The sequence below is a fragment of the Pelodiscus sinensis genome, chromosome 9 (assembly GCF_052426305.1).
Source record: "Pelodiscus sinensis isolate ZL-2025 chromosome 9, ASM5242630v1, whole genome shotgun sequence".
Taxonomy (NCBI): Eukaryota; Metazoa; Chordata; order Testudines; family Trionychidae; genus Pelodiscus; species Pelodiscus sinensis.
In genome coordinates this window covers 4749677-4766376 of record NC_143060.1, presented here as the reverse complement: position 1 = coordinate 4766376, position 16700 = coordinate 4749677, and the positions used below count along the sequence as shown (strand labels likewise).

The following is a 16700-nucleotide window of genomic DNA, read 5'->3' as shown; positions in this document are numbered from 1 at the left end:
GTCAATATCGAAATGATACCATTGGCTTTGGTCAAAGCCTCACGTTGAAGTGGACCAGAAACAAAACCTTGTTGGACATTTTGAAAAGAAATAATTGTGGGTTAATTTTCTGTCTGCTGCTGTTATTTTTGGAATCACGAACGCATCGCAAAATCGATTCTTCTCCCAACTCGGACACACAGTGATGCAGTTCTGATTCCAGGCAGCAGAGGGCAACACACACACACACACACACACACACACACACACACCCCGCCGCCCTCATACAAAATACAGGACTATGTATACACACACACACACACACCCCGCCGCCGCCCTCATACAAAATACAGGACTATGTAGCACTTTAAAGACTAACAAGATGGTTTAATAGATGATGAGCTTTCGTGGGCCAGACCCACTTCTTCAGATCTGAGGAAGTGGGTCTGGCCCACGAAAGCTCATCATCTAACAAACCATCTTGTTAGTCTTTAAAGTGCTACATAGTCCTGTATTTTGTTTCAGCTACACCAGACTCACACGGCTACATTTCTGCCCCTCATACAGGTATGGTTGCCACACACACACCACAACATACAGGTAACATTGCCCTCCCCCCACATATATACACACACACACACACACACACACACACACACACACACACACACACACAGGTAAGGTTGCAGGGTATTGACAGCAGAACAGAGACACCATAACAAGATGACTCCGATGCTTTCTTGCTGACCCTATCTATGGGTCTGGCCCTTCTGAGTTAAAGCAGGTTTGTTTGCACAGTGCTTTGGCGAGAGAGTGCCAAAAAATCATAAAATCATGAGTGGTGTGGAGAGGGCCAATAAAGAAAAGTTATTTATTAGTTCCCTAAATAGAAGAACTAGAGGACACCAAATGAAATGAATGGGTAGCAGGTTTAAAACGAATAAAAGAAAGTTCTTCTTCACACAGCGCATAGTCAACCTGTGGAACTCCTTGCCAGAGGAGGCTGTGAAAGCTAGGACTTTGATAGAGTTTCAAGAGAAGCTAGATAATTTCATGGAGGTTAGGTCCATAAAAGGCTATTAGCCAGGGGATAAAACGGTGTCCTTGGCCTCTGTTTGTCAGAGGCTGGAGAGGGATGGCAGGAGACAAATCGCTTGATCATTGTCTTCGGTCCACCCCCTCCGGGGCACCTGGTGCTGGCCAGTGTCGGCAGACAGGCTACTGGGCTAGATGGACCTTTGGTCCGACCCAGTACGGCCGTTCTTATGTTCTTGTGTTATGTTCTTGCCTCTGATCTATATTTTTCCTTTTGGTTTCAAAGGCATCGACAATGAGGCTCTTTACCGAGCCCCTTCTGGCGCCTTCAGCAACCCTGAGCTCAAACAGGCTCTTCTGACCGGTAAGTCACCGTCCCGCTGTTCCCGCCTTCATGCTGATGGGCTGAGATGTGTGTGTCCGAAGCTGGGTGTGTCCGAAGCTGGGAGAAGAGGTGTCTGTTGCCACCATGTGCCCCACACATGAGCAGTGTGTCTGTGAGCCCCCTTTGCATTTCCAGCATGGGCATCTCGAGTATGTATCCACTGCAGTGATCGTAGTTGTGTGTGTGTGTGTGTCATAAGCCCTATTCTGGTGACAGCTAATGGAGATTTTCCTGTAAGTCAGATGCTAAAGGCTTTTATTTTTGGAGCAGGAAGATCTGAGTTGCGTCTCTGCTGTTGCTAGGAAGGTCTGTGCGGCTGTGATGTGCAGCAGGGACTGTCATGAAGATCCTAAGTGTCTGTGCCCTTATATATACATAGCATCCTTGCGGTGCAATTATCGGCCATAGCAACAGTGTTGTGACACACTGTGTTTGTTCCCCGATAAGGTGCATATCAAATGGGCTCTTTCAAAGTAAGACGTTGGTGTCCCTGACAGACAGCTGTGTGTGTACATGGGGGAGAGGAGAGGGAGCAAAGAACTGTGGGCCCTGCTTGATGAGGGATGGTGAGGTACTGTGGCCGATGGAAGCAAGGAGAAGGGTGGTGTGTGCAGAAGAAGCCTGTGTGTTACAATGGCAGCCCCGGGTCTGATCAGCGAGCCAACACAGCTCTGGGACAGGGATCTGGATTCTCTTCTGGCTCACCCGTTGCTTGCAGAATGGGACCGTGAGTTCCAACCGCAAGCCACTTCGTACCGGTGGCGACACACGAGCCGGTTTCCAAGGCGCTTTGAAAACCAGGCCTTAGCTCCCAGGAAGGAGAGGGCACATGGAAATTGTACACAGTGCAGTACCGGGGACTCCAGAAACCTGCATTCGCTTCCCTGCTCTGCCACAGCCTTCCTGTGTGACCTTGGACAAGTGTTGCCGTGCCTCAGTTTCCCACCTGTGCAATGGAGATAATACCCTGCCCTGCTTCCCAGGAGTCTGGTGAGGATAAACCCCATAAAGGTTGTCAGGCGCTCAGATCTTGTGGCAGTGGTGGCCACAGAAGTACCCGAGAGCTAGGCCACAGTGATGTGCGTTGGTATCACATGGCCAGTCTGTGACAGGCAGGTGCAGGATGGTCCAGAATTCCCACTGCTGAAGCTAGAGGTGCAGCAGGGATGGAAAGTTTGCCATCAAAACGTTTATTTTTGACCCAAAAACATGGCCTTTCCCCTCTTTAAGCAAAAGTTGTCGCCAGAAAAAAATGGTTAAAAAATTACTTTTTTAAAACAAAAACAAAAAATGATCAGTTGTTTTTCTCAAAGAATATGGAATATTTTCTCTGCAGCCCTTGTCAGAGCCACTAACCTGGGCCCCCCCCAGCGCTGGGGAAAGCGGAGGATGTGATAGACCTTGGCTTGAGCAAGGTTTTTGATATGATCTCCCACAGTATTCTTGCCAGCAAGCTAAGGAAGTATGGATTGGATACATGGACTGGAAGGTGGATAGAAAACTGACTAGATTGTTGGGTTCAACGGGTAGTGATCAACGGCTCGATGTCTGGTTGGAAGTCGGTTTCAAGTGGAGTGCCCCAAGGGTCGGTTCTAGGGCCGCTTTTGTTCAACATCTTTATTAATGACCTGGATGAGGGGATGGATTGCACCCACAGCAAGTCTGCAGATGTCATTAAGCTAGGGGGAGAGGCAGATACGCTGGAGGGCAGGGATAGGGTCCAGAGTGACCTAGACAAATTGGAAGATTGGGCTAAGAGAAATCTGATGAGTTTCAACAAGGACAAGTGCAGAGTCCTGCCCTTGGGACGGAAGAATCCCAAGCATGGTTACAGGCTGGGGACCGACTGGCTAAGCAAAAGTTCTGCAGAAAAAGACCTGGGGGTTACAGTGGATGAGAAGCTGGTTATGAGTCAACAGGGTGCCCTTGTCACCAAGAAGGCCAATGGCATATTAGAGTGCGTTAGGAGGAGCGTCGCCAGCAGAGCTAAGGGAGCGATTATTCCCCTGTATACAGCTCTGGTGAGGCCACATCTGGAAGATTGTGTCCAGTTCTGGGCTCCCCAGTACAGAAAGGATGTGGACGCATTGGAGAGGGTCCAGTGGAGGGCAACAAAGATGATGAGGGGGCTGGAGCGCATGACCTGTGAGGAGAGGCTGAGGGGTTTGGGCTTGTTTAGTCTGCAGAAGAGAAGAGGGAGGGGGGATTTGGTAGCAGCCTCGAGCTACCTGAAGGGGGGTTCAGAGAGGCTGGCGAGAGGCTGTTCTCAGTGGGGGCCGATGGCAGAACAAGGCGCAATGGGCTCCAGTTGCAGGGGGGGAGATCTAGGTTGGATCTTAGGAAAAACAGTTTTCCGAGGAGGGTGGGGAAGCGCTGGGCTGGGTTCCCTAGGAAGAGGGTGGAATCTCCATCCCTAGAGGTGTTTGTCTCAACTTGCCAAAGCCCTGGCTGGGATGATGGAGTTGGGGTTGGTCCTGCTTTGGGCAGGGGGCTGGACTCCAAGACTCCTGAGGTCTCCTCCAGCCCTGGGGTTCTCTGATGTTTGCAGAGAGAGGGGGCCGGTTCAAATGAACCCCTCCGGCAAAGTCAGAGGAGCCGGGAGCCCAGCGAGGTTCCCGCAGAGCATGGATGGGAGGTTGGTTTGGGAACCAGTGGAGAGACACGGCTGGGGAGATTGTTACTTTTCTTCTTCCTTCTGTAGTTAGGGCCAGCTCCTCCCTGGGTGCAAGCCAGCAGGGCTCTCTTGTAGCCGGTGCAAGTTTATCCCAGCAATGGGATTGGCTCCTCCGTTCATTGTCCTTGTTCTCTGTTCATTCGTGGGTGCCGTCGATTCTTAGGAAGCAGGTTATTTTTGTAATAGAATTCTCTTGTTATTTTTCAGCTCCCCCCCCACCCCCCAACTCCAAACCTCCAGTTGCTTTCTGAAGGGGGGGCAGTCTGGGTCCTGCCTCTGGCTCCCCTCTTCTGCAGCCCTGGGAGCCTGCATTGGCCCTTTGGCTCACCCCCACCCAGGGTGTCGCACCCCAAGCCAGTGAACCAGCAGTGCCACCCAGAAGAGCCCCCCAAGCACAGGCTGGGGAGATCTGGCTCCCGTTGGCTTCACCCTGAGCCCCGCTAGATGGAAACCCAGACCCGGCATGAAAACCTAGACAGGTGACTTCATGCGGACAGCGGTTTGCAGACACCCCCTTTAGGGTGCACCCGTGCTAGGCGGTGACTCACTCGATCTGCCCGCTGATTCCAGAGCGGGGCTCAGGGCGGGTGTTTCCTTGATATCAAATTGGCTGGAGAGTTGGAGGGAAGGCTCCCCTCTAAGGCAATCTGTATGGTATGGGTCAGCGGCTGGGATTGTCTGGGCATCTCCCCTGTGTCCAGCGCCCTGCCGCTGCCTGGGCCGCAGGCATTGGTGGCTTCTCTGTCTCTCTGCGGTGCACCCCAGGCCAGCCCCCTGAGACCTGGAATGGTTTGGCCTAAGCCAGGTTAGGGGGCTCAGCACAGGTGTGATCGGGGAAATCTGGCACCGGGGTTATCCAGCAGCTCAGCCCCTTGCGGCTGTAGAGCCTTGAAATCTAGTAAGGAAACGCAATCACCCTGGCTTGTCCGCGTGGCGCATGGCCCGTCCAGGGAGAGAGGCTGCAGGGGTCCCTGCCCCCAAGCGGGATGCCCAGATGATGGAGGAGGACAAATCTGGGGAAGAGGGAGAGAGCTGCAGATGGGGGGTGGGTCTTAGGGGGACAGTGGGGTGCCTGCCGCCCTGGGATGACGCACGCCCCAGTGCAGAGATCTACAGAAGGCCCCTGCCAGTCAAGATTTCCCAGCGGCACCAAACTTCAGCAGTGCAGAAGAGCTCGCTTGGGGCGAAAATTTCACCCCTGGGGCCACAGAAGGCAGTGGGAACTGACCGTTCTAGCTTGGTGCCGGTGACCGAGCAGACTAGGCCCGAAGCCCCCAGCTAGAGGCCTTGCCACCCCCCCGCCCCAAGGAGAAGAGCAGAAAAGAGGTCCTCCAGGCAGACTAGAGAGGCTGCTTCTGCTGCAGCCAATCAGGGCCCAGCAAGCGGATATAAAAGACGCTGCTGGGCCAGGGCTTGGTACTTTCTCACTGGAGCTCGACCCAGGCGGACCTGGGGACCGACTGGGAGGACAGCGGCACCTTGGACAGCTCTGAGTGGGGGCTGGACTTCAGACCTGGTTGGAACCCAGGTCCAGCAGCTGAAGACCGGCTGTTAACAGACGACAACAATTTGCAGAATGGCACTCAGGGAGCAGGGAGAGTTTGACTGCAAAGCCCTGAGGGAAAGGGCTGGACGGAGCAGCTTCCTGGGGACGAGACAGCAGGGGACCGCAGTGATACTCAGCAGGCAGCTGCTACTTACAGCATCCCTGGGGCAGACCCAGAGGAATGGACGGGCCTGGGTCCTCCCCAGCTCCACAAGAGCTGCCGAGGGGGATAAGACGGAGCCGGCTCCCAGGCGACCAACCGGGAAAGCCATCTGGGACCCGGCCGCTCCCAGAGCCCCTTGGGCGGCGAAGTGGCAGACACAGAGGGGTGCCCGCGAGAGACTGAGCCCCTTCGCTGTGCCTCTGGTGAACTGTGCTAATAGTTTTGGGGTCCCTACCCTTCAAACACTCTCCTCTCCCCGGCAGATTTCCCAGCGCCCGCCCAACCCTGTTCCCCTTGATTTTTCAAAGAGAACCCCCGTGCCCCTGGGTGGCCAGAGGGTGGCGCTGTGGCACCAGGCAATGCCCAGCCACCGACTGGCTCCATGCAGCTCCCCGGCTTCCCAGGGCTAGCTACAGAGAGTCAGCCCCACGGATGAGGCTCGGGAGCTGCGTCTAGAGACCTCCCTTCCCTGGGCGGAGGATCTGCCCCTGTGCCCAGGGAGCCCATCTGCTGGCAAGGCGGCCCTGTTGCAGCAGCAGCGGGCGGCCCGGCTGCCGGGCATCGGCCAGGCCAGGCCGGCGAGGCGCTGTCACGCCAGCCCGGGTTGCTATGGAGAGGGAGCTGAAGGAAGAGCTATATAAAGCAACATGAGCTCATCGCTGTGCGGCACCTCCAGGAAGCGAGTCCGTAAAGTGGGGGGGATTGAAAACACCTCCCCAGCTGCAGTGCGGCCAAGCTGCAGCCGAGGCGGGCACAGGGGAGCCGGCGGGGCTGCCAAAGGGTGTTGGTGCGGCACACACCGGCCGGGGAAGGGGGGCAGAGAAAGTCCCTAGCCACAGCAAATAAGAGACCTCCATAATCTGCAGTCAAGTGGGGTGGGGGGGGGTTGGATCTTAGGAAAAACGATTTCCCTAGGCGTGTGGGGAAGCGCTGGGATGGGTTCCCTAGGGAGGGGGTGGAATCTCCATTCCAAGGGGTGTTTAAGTCCCGGCTTGACCAAGCCCTGGCTGGGATGATGGAATCGGGGTTGGTCCTGCTTTGGGTTGGGGGTGGACAGGATGGCTCCTGAGGGCTCTCCCAGCTCTAGAATTCTGAGTCTCCTGCACACAGGGGGGCAGCTCCCTCCGACCCGCGAGCCTGGTGCATGGAGCCGGGATGCCATCGGGTCACCCGTCAATCCGCTTCTCCCGCTCTGGTGCTCCTGTGATCGGGGGGGGGGGGGGGGGCATGGATCCTCATGATTTTAGCACAGGCGGAGCTGAGCGGAAGAGTCTGCCTCGGACCCTTAAGTCTGCTCGCCGGCAGCTGGGCCCCTTGTCGGTCACACCCTGGCTAGCTGGTGTTCTGTGGTGCACGGGGCATCTTCTCCAAGCAGCCTCGACAGCTGGCACAGTGCTAAGCCGAGCTGAGCCTGCTTGCCACCCAGAGGGGAGAGCTCGGTGGGAAATCCACCGGCCACTGAGAGCGTCATGTGCTCTTGGCCCCTGCGAGTGATGATTCAGGCGGCACTAGGGGGCGTGGTTATTTATGAGTTCCCTAAATAGAAGAACTAGAGGACACCAAATGAAATGAATGGGTAGCAGGTTTAAAACTAATAAAAGAAAGTTCTTCTTCACACAGCGTGTCGTCAACCTGTGGAACTCCTTGCCAGAGGAGGCGGTGAAGGCTAGGACTAGAACAGAGTTTAAAGAGAAGCTAGATAATTTCATGGAGGTTAGGTCCATAAAAGGCTATTAGCCAGGGGATAGACATGGTGTCCCTGGCCTCTGTTTGTGAGAGGCTGGAGAGGGATGGCAGGAGACAAATCGCTTGATCGTGGTCTTTGGTTCACCCTCTCTGGAACACCTGGTGCTGGCCACTGTTGCCAGACAGGATACTGGGCTAGATGGACCTTTAGTCTGACCCAGTACGGCCGTTCTTATGTGGTGCCACTTTAAGGCCACGTCCACACAAGGAAACGGTTTCGAAATGACTAAATTCGACTTAATCACTCCCAATGTCACAAAACTGAACTAGCCGGTCCTTGCGACGGGGAGGCTTCGAAACAAGTCCGAGGCCGGCGCCGTTCATGCGGACGCCCTACCTCGCCTTAGAGCCCCAGGAAGCGCTGGGGAGTGATTCGTTCGAATGACTCTGGGGAGGAGCTATTTTGAAATAGCGGCACCAGCGCATCCGCGCGACCGCTATGTTGAAATAACGATTTTGGAATTAGCGTTACTCCTGAGGAAAAGCAGCAGTACAGATTTCGAATGAAGGGGCCCGTGATTTCGAAATAACAGGCTTGGTCAGGCGGATGCTCTGCTTTTAAACTCGACCTCAGGGGGGTTATTTCGAAATAAAGTTCTAGTGTCGACCAGGGCTAAGACAGGAGCCAAATGTCAGGCAGACCAGAAGTTTGCAATCCAGCTTCTCTATCCTGTTCATTACCAGATGGGCTTCCCCCTACCCCTTTATCAGTCTTCTGTCTCCTGAGAGAAACGATCCTAATCTTTTCCATGTCTCTTCGCCTTGTGCCCTCCCAGCCACTCAGAGCTACGTGGAACTCACTGTGTCACTCCTTTGCTGGCCAGCCCTGCCATCCAGACACTGGTACCCGCTGCTCTCTGCCCCAAGCGTGAAGGATGGAGATAGATTTTTCAAGAGAGAAGGCAGCATTTGGCAGCAACGGATGTTTGTGTGTGTTTATCGGGGCTCAAATCTTATATACCCCTGCGGATCCTTTGTCCACTTCCCTTCCTCCCATTCCTGTCTCTCCCCATCCTCATTTGAGCTGTCGCACCAGCCGTCTCCACCGGGCGCCGGAAACGCTGCGGCTGATTCAGAACGCAGGCCAGCGCGAGCTGCGTATTCTCTGCCCGCTCCTCGCAGCGTGCGCCTGATTGGAAACGGCGTTCTAAAGATAGCGCTCAGAGCACCATGGGGGAAAAACCACAGAGCAGGTGAGCCGGTTTTCTCTTCACACCCTGCCCCGTCAGTCGCCAGCACGCACGACGAGCCGGTATGAAGGCTCTGCATGACTCATGTGAACTCCTTCCACCCATGGAGTTGGCCTTTGGATTGGGAAAAGTTCGGGGGTCTGAGATAATTGGGGGCGTCTTTGCTCCCACTGGCTGATCTCTGCCCAACGCTTGCTCCCTCCCACTCGCTGCCCTTAATAAAGGCTTTGAAAAAAATAACACAAATTAAACTGTACGGAGGTTGGAACCGTCGTGTAACTGGGTCGTTTCAGTCGCTGACGGGCTGACACCGGGGCTGTCAGAAAACTCCTGGCTACCCTACACTTTTAGATCAATGGGATTTGGACCCACACCAACCTCCCCTCCCCCACTTACCGCTGGCACCTCCTAACCCCCGCTCCTGTTTGTGTCTGGGAGCTAAAAGACGGGGCTGTGGTGGTGCAAGGAACGATTGTGATTGGATAGCTAGTGCGGTGGGTGTACATGTCCCTTCTGAGAGCACAGAATTTTAAAAGGTGGAAACGGGGGCTGTTGTTGCTTGTGTGTTTAGAAGGCACGCTGATGGGCGATGGCGTAGCTCTCCCTTGACTTGGGGGGAGTGGCTGGTCTTGTGGGCAAGGCACTGGACTAGGCATCAAGAACTCTGGGTCCAGTCATCTGCTCTGCGACAGATTCCCTGCAGAGCCGTGAGGAAGTCGCTCAGAATGTGTCTACACTGCCCATGAAACTCAGGGTGTGACTCCGGTTTGGACCCAATCCTCTTTGAGAGTCAGCCTGACGCGGGTCAACAAGCGCGAGGGACCCTGCTCAGGGGAGGGGCAGAGCCCAAGTCTTGCTGGGACTTGGCTGCAAGCCATGTCACCTTGCAGTGTGGACGCAGCTCACGCCGCAGATCCGGGTCAGAAGGTCTGTGTCGCGCAGGAGGGACGTGTGAGCCTGGCTGTGAGACCAGCGGTTATAAACCCAGGGGCACGGAGCAAGTGGATATTCAAGCCCGGGCTTTGGAAACGCAGTGTCCACAAGTCCAGGTCCCACTGATCTGGTTTACGGTGCCATGTAGACGCACCCGCTCTGGGCCTCAGTTACCCAGGTGTGAAATCCAGATAATGATCTTCCTTTGTCGGCATGTTTAGATGCCGACCGTGTGTTGGAACAATGCCTAGCGCAGGGAGGCCCTGTGCTCTAGGCCTGGAGTCACAGCAGGAGGAAAGCCCAGCTCTGCCCAGTAGAGATGTCAAAATATTCACCGTGCCACTGATAAAAATTCTATCGGTTACAGGTAACTGTGGGGCTCGGCTGCTGCTTCCCAGCCGTGGGGGTTGCTGGCTGCCGGCCTGCAGTATAGCGCGGTGGACCTGGCCAGGCTGCTCTGGCCAGTAAGGGTGATGCTTACTGGGTAACTAGGTAACCGGTTACCCGTTTGCATCCCTACTAGCAGGTAGTTACCACGTGCACTCGTCGCTTCTTCCAGGCAGGAAAATAACCTCCTGGTAATAACCACTTGGTAGTCGTAGATCCCAGAGCATCTTCCTGCTGAGCGTTGGGCTCCTCACGTTCCCCTGGGGAACCAGCCGCGCAGAGAGCAGGGGAGTGAGCTGGGGTCACGTCCGTGGGACTTCGTCGGCCTGACAAGCATTAAAACTGCTAGTCAAAGGCAGACAGCCCCAGGGTCCGCTAGAGGTGGCGACGACTCACCCCCGGATGAGTGACAGTTTGGGATCTGATCCCCTGGCCTATGGGTCTGCAGTGCCCAGTCAGCCCTGACCCCGGGGCAGCTGCTCTGTAGCAGGAAGCCCCCTCTCTCCATTTCTCCCGGAGGCAAGCGGAGATTTTCCTCGTTGCTTTTCGATGAGATGTCACTCCAGAGCTTGAGGAAACCCATTTCTTGCACTCGGGAGAGTGAAGTAGAATGGGCTTGTAACAGGGCAGGCCAGGCTAGAAAGGGCCATAGAGAAGTCCTCCAGGCTGGCTAGAGGGGCAGGGAAGAAACCAGCCAATCAGGAGCCAGGAAGGACTACATAAGACGCTGCAGCACCAGAGTGAGGGCAGTTGCAGCCCAGACCTCAGGGAGAGAGGGCCAGGGACCTCCCTGATAGGCCTGAGGGACCGGCTCCATGGGGAGAGGTGCTTAGAGACTATGAATTGGAAGATAAAGCCGGTGTGCTCTGTCCACAATGGCTCTCTGATACCCCTCAGTGCTGTGGCACTTTGGCAGCCCAGCCAGCCCGTTGTATCCCCCAGTGCCCAGCGATAGTCTCAGGAAACCCTCGTTCACCCAGCAAAAGGGACTTCACTGTCTCTGCTGAGGCAGGGCCCATGGTCCCTGCACGTCCTGGAAACTCTGTTGCCTGAACACCCCCCTGAGCTCTAACCTCCTTTATTTGACCCTCTGCATCTTCTCCACCCGCGCCCCCAAGCCCTTCGTAAGAACGGTGTCGGGCGAACGAATAGGATACAGCGTGGCGCCCGCTGGCACCAGGGCACATACCCATCCTCCTGCAATGCCCAGCAGAGCCTTGCGGGAGGACAGCGATCTGAACCCACGTCTCGCCCAGCTGCCTTCCAGGAAGCGGGTGCCGGGTCTTCCCAAACGGACAGTCCGAGGCGCTGGAACAGGTGTTTCCAGGGACGGGCTCTCCAAAGCCTTGGTGAGAACCACCCTGAAACCTCTCCGCTCCTGATTGCTGAAGGCACCTAAGGCAGAGTGGCCAATAAACCTAGACCAGGAGTAAGCCCTGCCAGCCTGCCTATGCCAACTTCTGGCGTGGGACAGGCCCTGCAAAACAGTGGTCCTGAGTCAAGGGAGGTACAGCTAGCAGGAATATTTCATGCATCAGGCAGGGGGCCTGGAGCGATTAGTAGCAGGTTGAGGGTTAGAGGCTGGCTCTGGTCTTTTGGCTATCCCTGTCCTTTCTGGTCCCCTGATCATCACCATGGTGACCATGGTCTCTGGCCTGGCCTGGCTGTAATCCTCTGACCCTCACTGTAGTTTCCGGGATGGGCTGGCTCTGATCCCATGCCCAGAGTCATGGGTTCAGTTCCTGTGACTGACGGTGAAGGGCTGCAGCTCCCATTACAGATCCCTCTGCACGGTTATTTCTTTGCAGTCTCTGCGGCGAGGTGACTCATGGTTCCTCTTGTGTCAGTGGGAGGAGATGGGGGGGGTGAGTTGCCAGAAGGGGCCGCCGAGGTCTATAAAGGCTTCAGAGCTATTCGTGCCCTCCGCCTGCCGCAGGGGAACCGGCGGAAAGTCAGCCTGAGCCTGTTGGGAAAAGCGAAGCCTGCTCCGAGTGAGTCAGACTTTCCAGAGAAAAGCTGAATATAGCCTTAAAATCCGATTGGATCTGACAGGTGGACAGGCTGGCTGGCCCCGCCTCTCGGGAGCACGCCGGGCCCTGTTCCAGCAGCGTTCTGCCCGGTTAGTTATATGAAATATTCCCCCCTCTGCATCAGCACCGTTGCCTCTAATTTTTCCCATTTGCGTGCGGATTAAATTTGATGTGCACCAAGGCACGTGCCGACGTGCCCCACCCATGGAAATACATGCTGCCAGCTGTGGGCACTTTGCTCATCAGCTGTGTGGCACCTGAATATCTCTGGGATAGCCCCCCAAGCGCACAGCTTACAGGGAACACCGCCTGTGACACTCCCCCTCCGTGTCCACATCTTTCCCCTGCAGGTTGCAAACAGCGCAGAGTAAGAAAGAGCTGATGTGAGTCCGTGTGGCCAGCTGCACTTCCAGAGGCAGGCTCCCGGGCTAAGAGCCACTCCCTCTTGATCCCAGACCTCTGCCCTCTTTCCTCCCTGGTGGGTAGGGAGCCCCTCAGGAGGAAACCCCCCATGGAAGAGGTTTGTGTGACTCGTGGCAAAGCCGCTTTTCCCAAACAGCAAGATTTTAGGGACCGCGAGCTCAGTCGCACCTGCAGCCTTTTTCACTCCTTCCTAGGAAACAATGATTTTCTGTTCCGGACTTTGGGGTGAGGAAAGCGATGGGAGCCAATGGATTCCTAGGGAACACCACTCTGTTTGGCAAGGAGAGGGTGAGTTTTGAGTCCTGGCAACCGGGATGTAGCGATTGGGGATAAAAACTTCACGTTTCCTTGGTGCTTTTGTAGACATGGATGGAGAGGATCGCTCTGTAAATCATGTAACCCAGCCATCCCATCAGGTACATTTATCTTTATCCTGACCGTGAGGAAACTGAGGCTCAGAGTGGCAGTGACTTTCTGGAGATGAGCCTTACACACCAGGGGGAGTCAAATGGAGAACCCCCGCTGGTCAGACAAAGGGAGATTCTTTTTCCTCTGAAAATTTCAACTATTTTCAGTCTTTGACAAACCCAACTGAAAAAAATGTGACCAAAAACCACTGGGGGGAATAAAATTAGGTTTGGGCTGAAAATGTCCTGGATTCAGTTCTCCACCAAAACCAACCCAACCCCGAATCACGTTCCAGGAAAGCGAACACTTTCAGCCCAACCGGCAGCCGAATCCACCCCCCGCTTCCAACGCCCTCACCCCGGCTTTGAACTGGAGGGTCATTCTCCCACACCACGACAGAGCAAGGGTAGGACTCAGGAGAAGCTCCCAGTTCCCCCACAGGCCTGTTCTACAACACTGGAAAGTCCCTTCGGGCCGCCGCCTCCTTCTAACACGAGCATGACGCGGCTGCCGCATTGAGCAGTTTCTTTGCTGCGTGGGAAGATCTTTGGGATTTCCGGATGAAAGTCACGTGCTTGGGGGCGGTGACGAAGTGGGAATTGTATTCGCTCTCTTCACTTATTATGCTGCATGTGCTTCCTACTGTCCTGTAATAACCCCCTGTGCGTGACTCAGTTTCCCTGGGCACTCCACCAGTCCCTAGACAGGGATGGATAGCCTCCCTCACCGTACCCCATGGCGGATGCTTTCTGTAAGCTGAGCCTGGAAGGGGAGGTGTAACCAGGTGACCCCTTTAGCCCAGGAAGCTGGACAAAGACCCATGATGGGGCTGGCTGCAGAAGGAGACCGGCTGCTGGGCGTGTGAGTGAGTCTCAGCTGGCTTGGGGGGCAGAGATGGGGGGCAGGACCCTTGGCTCTGAACTGCCTCTCCCCAGGATGGGTTGTACCGGCGGTTTCTGGTTCCTGTGCTGACAAGTCTGTTCTACATTGTGTCCCTGTGGATTAATAAACCTTCTGCCGGCTGCGAGGCCGCCTGGCTGCGGATGGGGTGCAGGGCTCCCCCCACGCCTCGGTGACACGGGGTCATATAGCACCTAACGCATTAGAGCTGTAGTCCATGACTGGGTCTCCCAGAGGCTACCGGTGTACAAACAAATGACAGCGCCAAAGGAGAGACAGAATCCGCCCTCCGTCCCTGCTTCTGTTTCTCTCTGGGTGGCTACGGAGAGGGTGCGTCACCGTGCAGTAAAAGGGAGGTAATTGTGCTGACTTGTTCTGCAACCCATGCTGCCAAGGGTGGTGTAAACGTAAAAGGGCTATTATCAGTGTTAGCCTGGGGATTTTGCCTAAACTCACACATTTCCCGCTGGGCAATAGACTCGTAACGGTAGTCCGTGTTTTTTCCCTTTTGGAGGGTGTTCGTTTGTACCGCAGAGGCGCGCAGCCGCTAAATGGATCTGTCGTCATGTCACTTTCCTTCCCTTGAAATAGTCCCCCGAAAGGGGATAATCTTCCCGCAATTGGTTTTCATTTAAACGCCCTGCCTCGTGATTTCCCATTGTCTTTGCTGTGAGTGGCGCCGCTCAGCCAATCCTGGAAGATTATGGGTCTTCAGCCGAGGTGGCTGTTGAATGGGTTTGTAAAATAATTTGGCCTGTCACAACGGCAAGGCAAACTTTCTGATTGCTGTCATCAACCGCTTATGGCAATTACTCCCTACAATCGGCAGCTAATGCATCTCCAGAATAGGCTGCTGGGGGGAAAAGCAGAGAGCTGGGAGTTCATTCTCCAGCGAGGTAGGGGCAGACGTGTAAAGATAATGGCAAACTCCAAACCATTTCAGAAAGGATGCTGGAGAGGGCTGTTTCTCACCTGGGCTACGTCTAGACTGGCATGATTTTCCGGAAATGCTTTTAACGGAAGTTTTCTGTTAAAAGTATTTTCAGAAAAAGCGCGTCTAGATGGGCAGGATGCCTTTCTGGAAAAGCATTTTTTGCGGAAAAGCATCCGTGCCAATCTAGACGCGCTTTTCCGCAAAAAAGCCCTGATCGTCATTTTCGCGATCGGGGCTTTTTTGCAGAAAAGAAATCTGGGCTGTCTACACTGGCCCTTTTCCGGAACAGTTTTCTAGAAAAAGACTTTTGTCCGAACGGGAGCAGCATAGTTTTTCCGGAAAAGCACTGATGATTTTATATTAGATCGTCAGTGCTTTTCTGGAAATTCAAGTGGCCAGTGTAGACAGCAGGCAAGTTATTCCGGAAAAGCGGCTGATTTTCCGGAATAACTGGCCAGTGTAGACGCAGATGGAGTTTAGAAGTAGGATGCACACACCACCCCAGAGAGCCACCTGCATCCATTCAGAATCAATGAGAAACATTGTGGCATTTTAATTATATATGTTCAAAATGGTTACACTCGTGCCACCTACAATATAATGCACCTCTGACCAGCAAAATGAGCACTCAAAACATCATCAAAACTGGCAGAGTCCGGACTTGGGCCTTCTTAGTGCAAAATCACCACCGGAGACTCTTCAGTGGTTAGCAGTACAGAGCCTAGGAGACACAGTTGAGCTGGTCCGGTCCCCTCCAGTAGGAGTCAGTGGAGCACATGCCTGGTTTGTACATTATGGTTGGAGCTGGTCCGTGTTTTTGATGGACTAATCTTCACCTAGGCAACCATGGTTTTATCCGATGTGGACGTTTTCCAGAAGAAACGGGTTCTGTTTGCTCAAGGGGGGAGTGGAAATGAGAAATCTCTTGGGGAATCCTCGGTTCTGAAAAGTTCCAGGGATGCTGGGAGACAGCAAGAACCTGGAAGGTGCGTCACGGCTCTAGCCGTGGGATAAACACGCTGCTTCCTGGGTCTCTCGCGGCTCCTGGGCAGCTCCCGGCGCCTGCGGTCGGCATTCGCTGCCCGCTGCTGCTCTATGTAACCTCATCCTTGGCTGACACCTGGGAGCATGTCAGACACTGCAGACGTGGCCGAGTGCAAAGGGAACAGGCCCCTCCCATTCTCCGTCCCTCAACTCCCTGCCCCTCCCTTCTCCATTCCTCAGTTCCCTCCTACTCCAGGGGCGGAGGCAGGCTCCCTATCTGCCCTGGTTCATGTAGTTTGCAGAAGCGGCCGCCAGGCCTCTGCAGGCCCTAGGTGCATGGGAGACAAGGAGGCTCCGCATGCTGCCCCTGTCACGTGCCAGCTCTGCACTCCCATTGGCCAGGGGCTGCAACCAATGGGAGCTGCAGGGGCAACATTCAGACCCGTCCTGGCCACCCATGCACCTAGGGGAATGCAGGGACCTGGCAGCTGCTTCCTGGCAACACGGTAAGCGCCAGCAGGGCTTTGCACTGTGAACCCCCCTCTTGTACCTCAACCCCCTCCCCTAGCCCAGAGTCCCCTCCCACACCTGCACCCCCACTCTCTGCCCCAGCACAGAGCCCCCTCCCGCATCCCAAACCCCTCTTCCTTGGCCCCACCTCAGAGCCCACACCCCCAAATCCTTGCACCTCAACCCCCTGTCCCATCCCAGAGTCCCCTCATGCACCCCAACTCCCTCCTCGGCCTGCACCCTTCACCCCCAGCCCTCTGCCCCATCCCGGATTCCCCTCACACACCCCAACTCCCTCCTCGGCCCGCACCCTTCACCCCCAGCCCTCTGCCCCATCCCGGATTCCCCTCACACACCCCAACTCCCTCCTCGGCCCGCACCCTTCACCCCCAGCCCTCTGCCCCATCCCGGATTCCCCTCACACACCCCAACTCCCTCCTCGGCCCGCACCCTTCACCCCCAGCCCTCTGCCC

General features: G+C 55.3%; 1 protein-coding gene across 3 annotated transcripts in view; it reads left to right on the top strand.

Moving 5' to 3' along the window:
- Positions 1-16700, top strand: part of PIK3R3 (phosphoinositide-3-kinase regulatory subunit 3) — a 295637-nt gene that overhangs the window by 73262 nt on the left and 205675 nt on the right. For all 3 annotated transcript variants that reach the window (XR_012905836.2, XM_075935898.2, XM_075935896.2), the window contains one exon: positions 1301-1378. Coding sequence is in view for 2 of the 3 variants with exons in the window: in XM_075935898.2 (XP_075792013.2) it covers positions 1301-1378 (78 nt within the window). In the remaining variant the exon portion in view is untranslated. The remainder of the gene's footprint in view (positions 1-1300; positions 1379-16700) is intronic.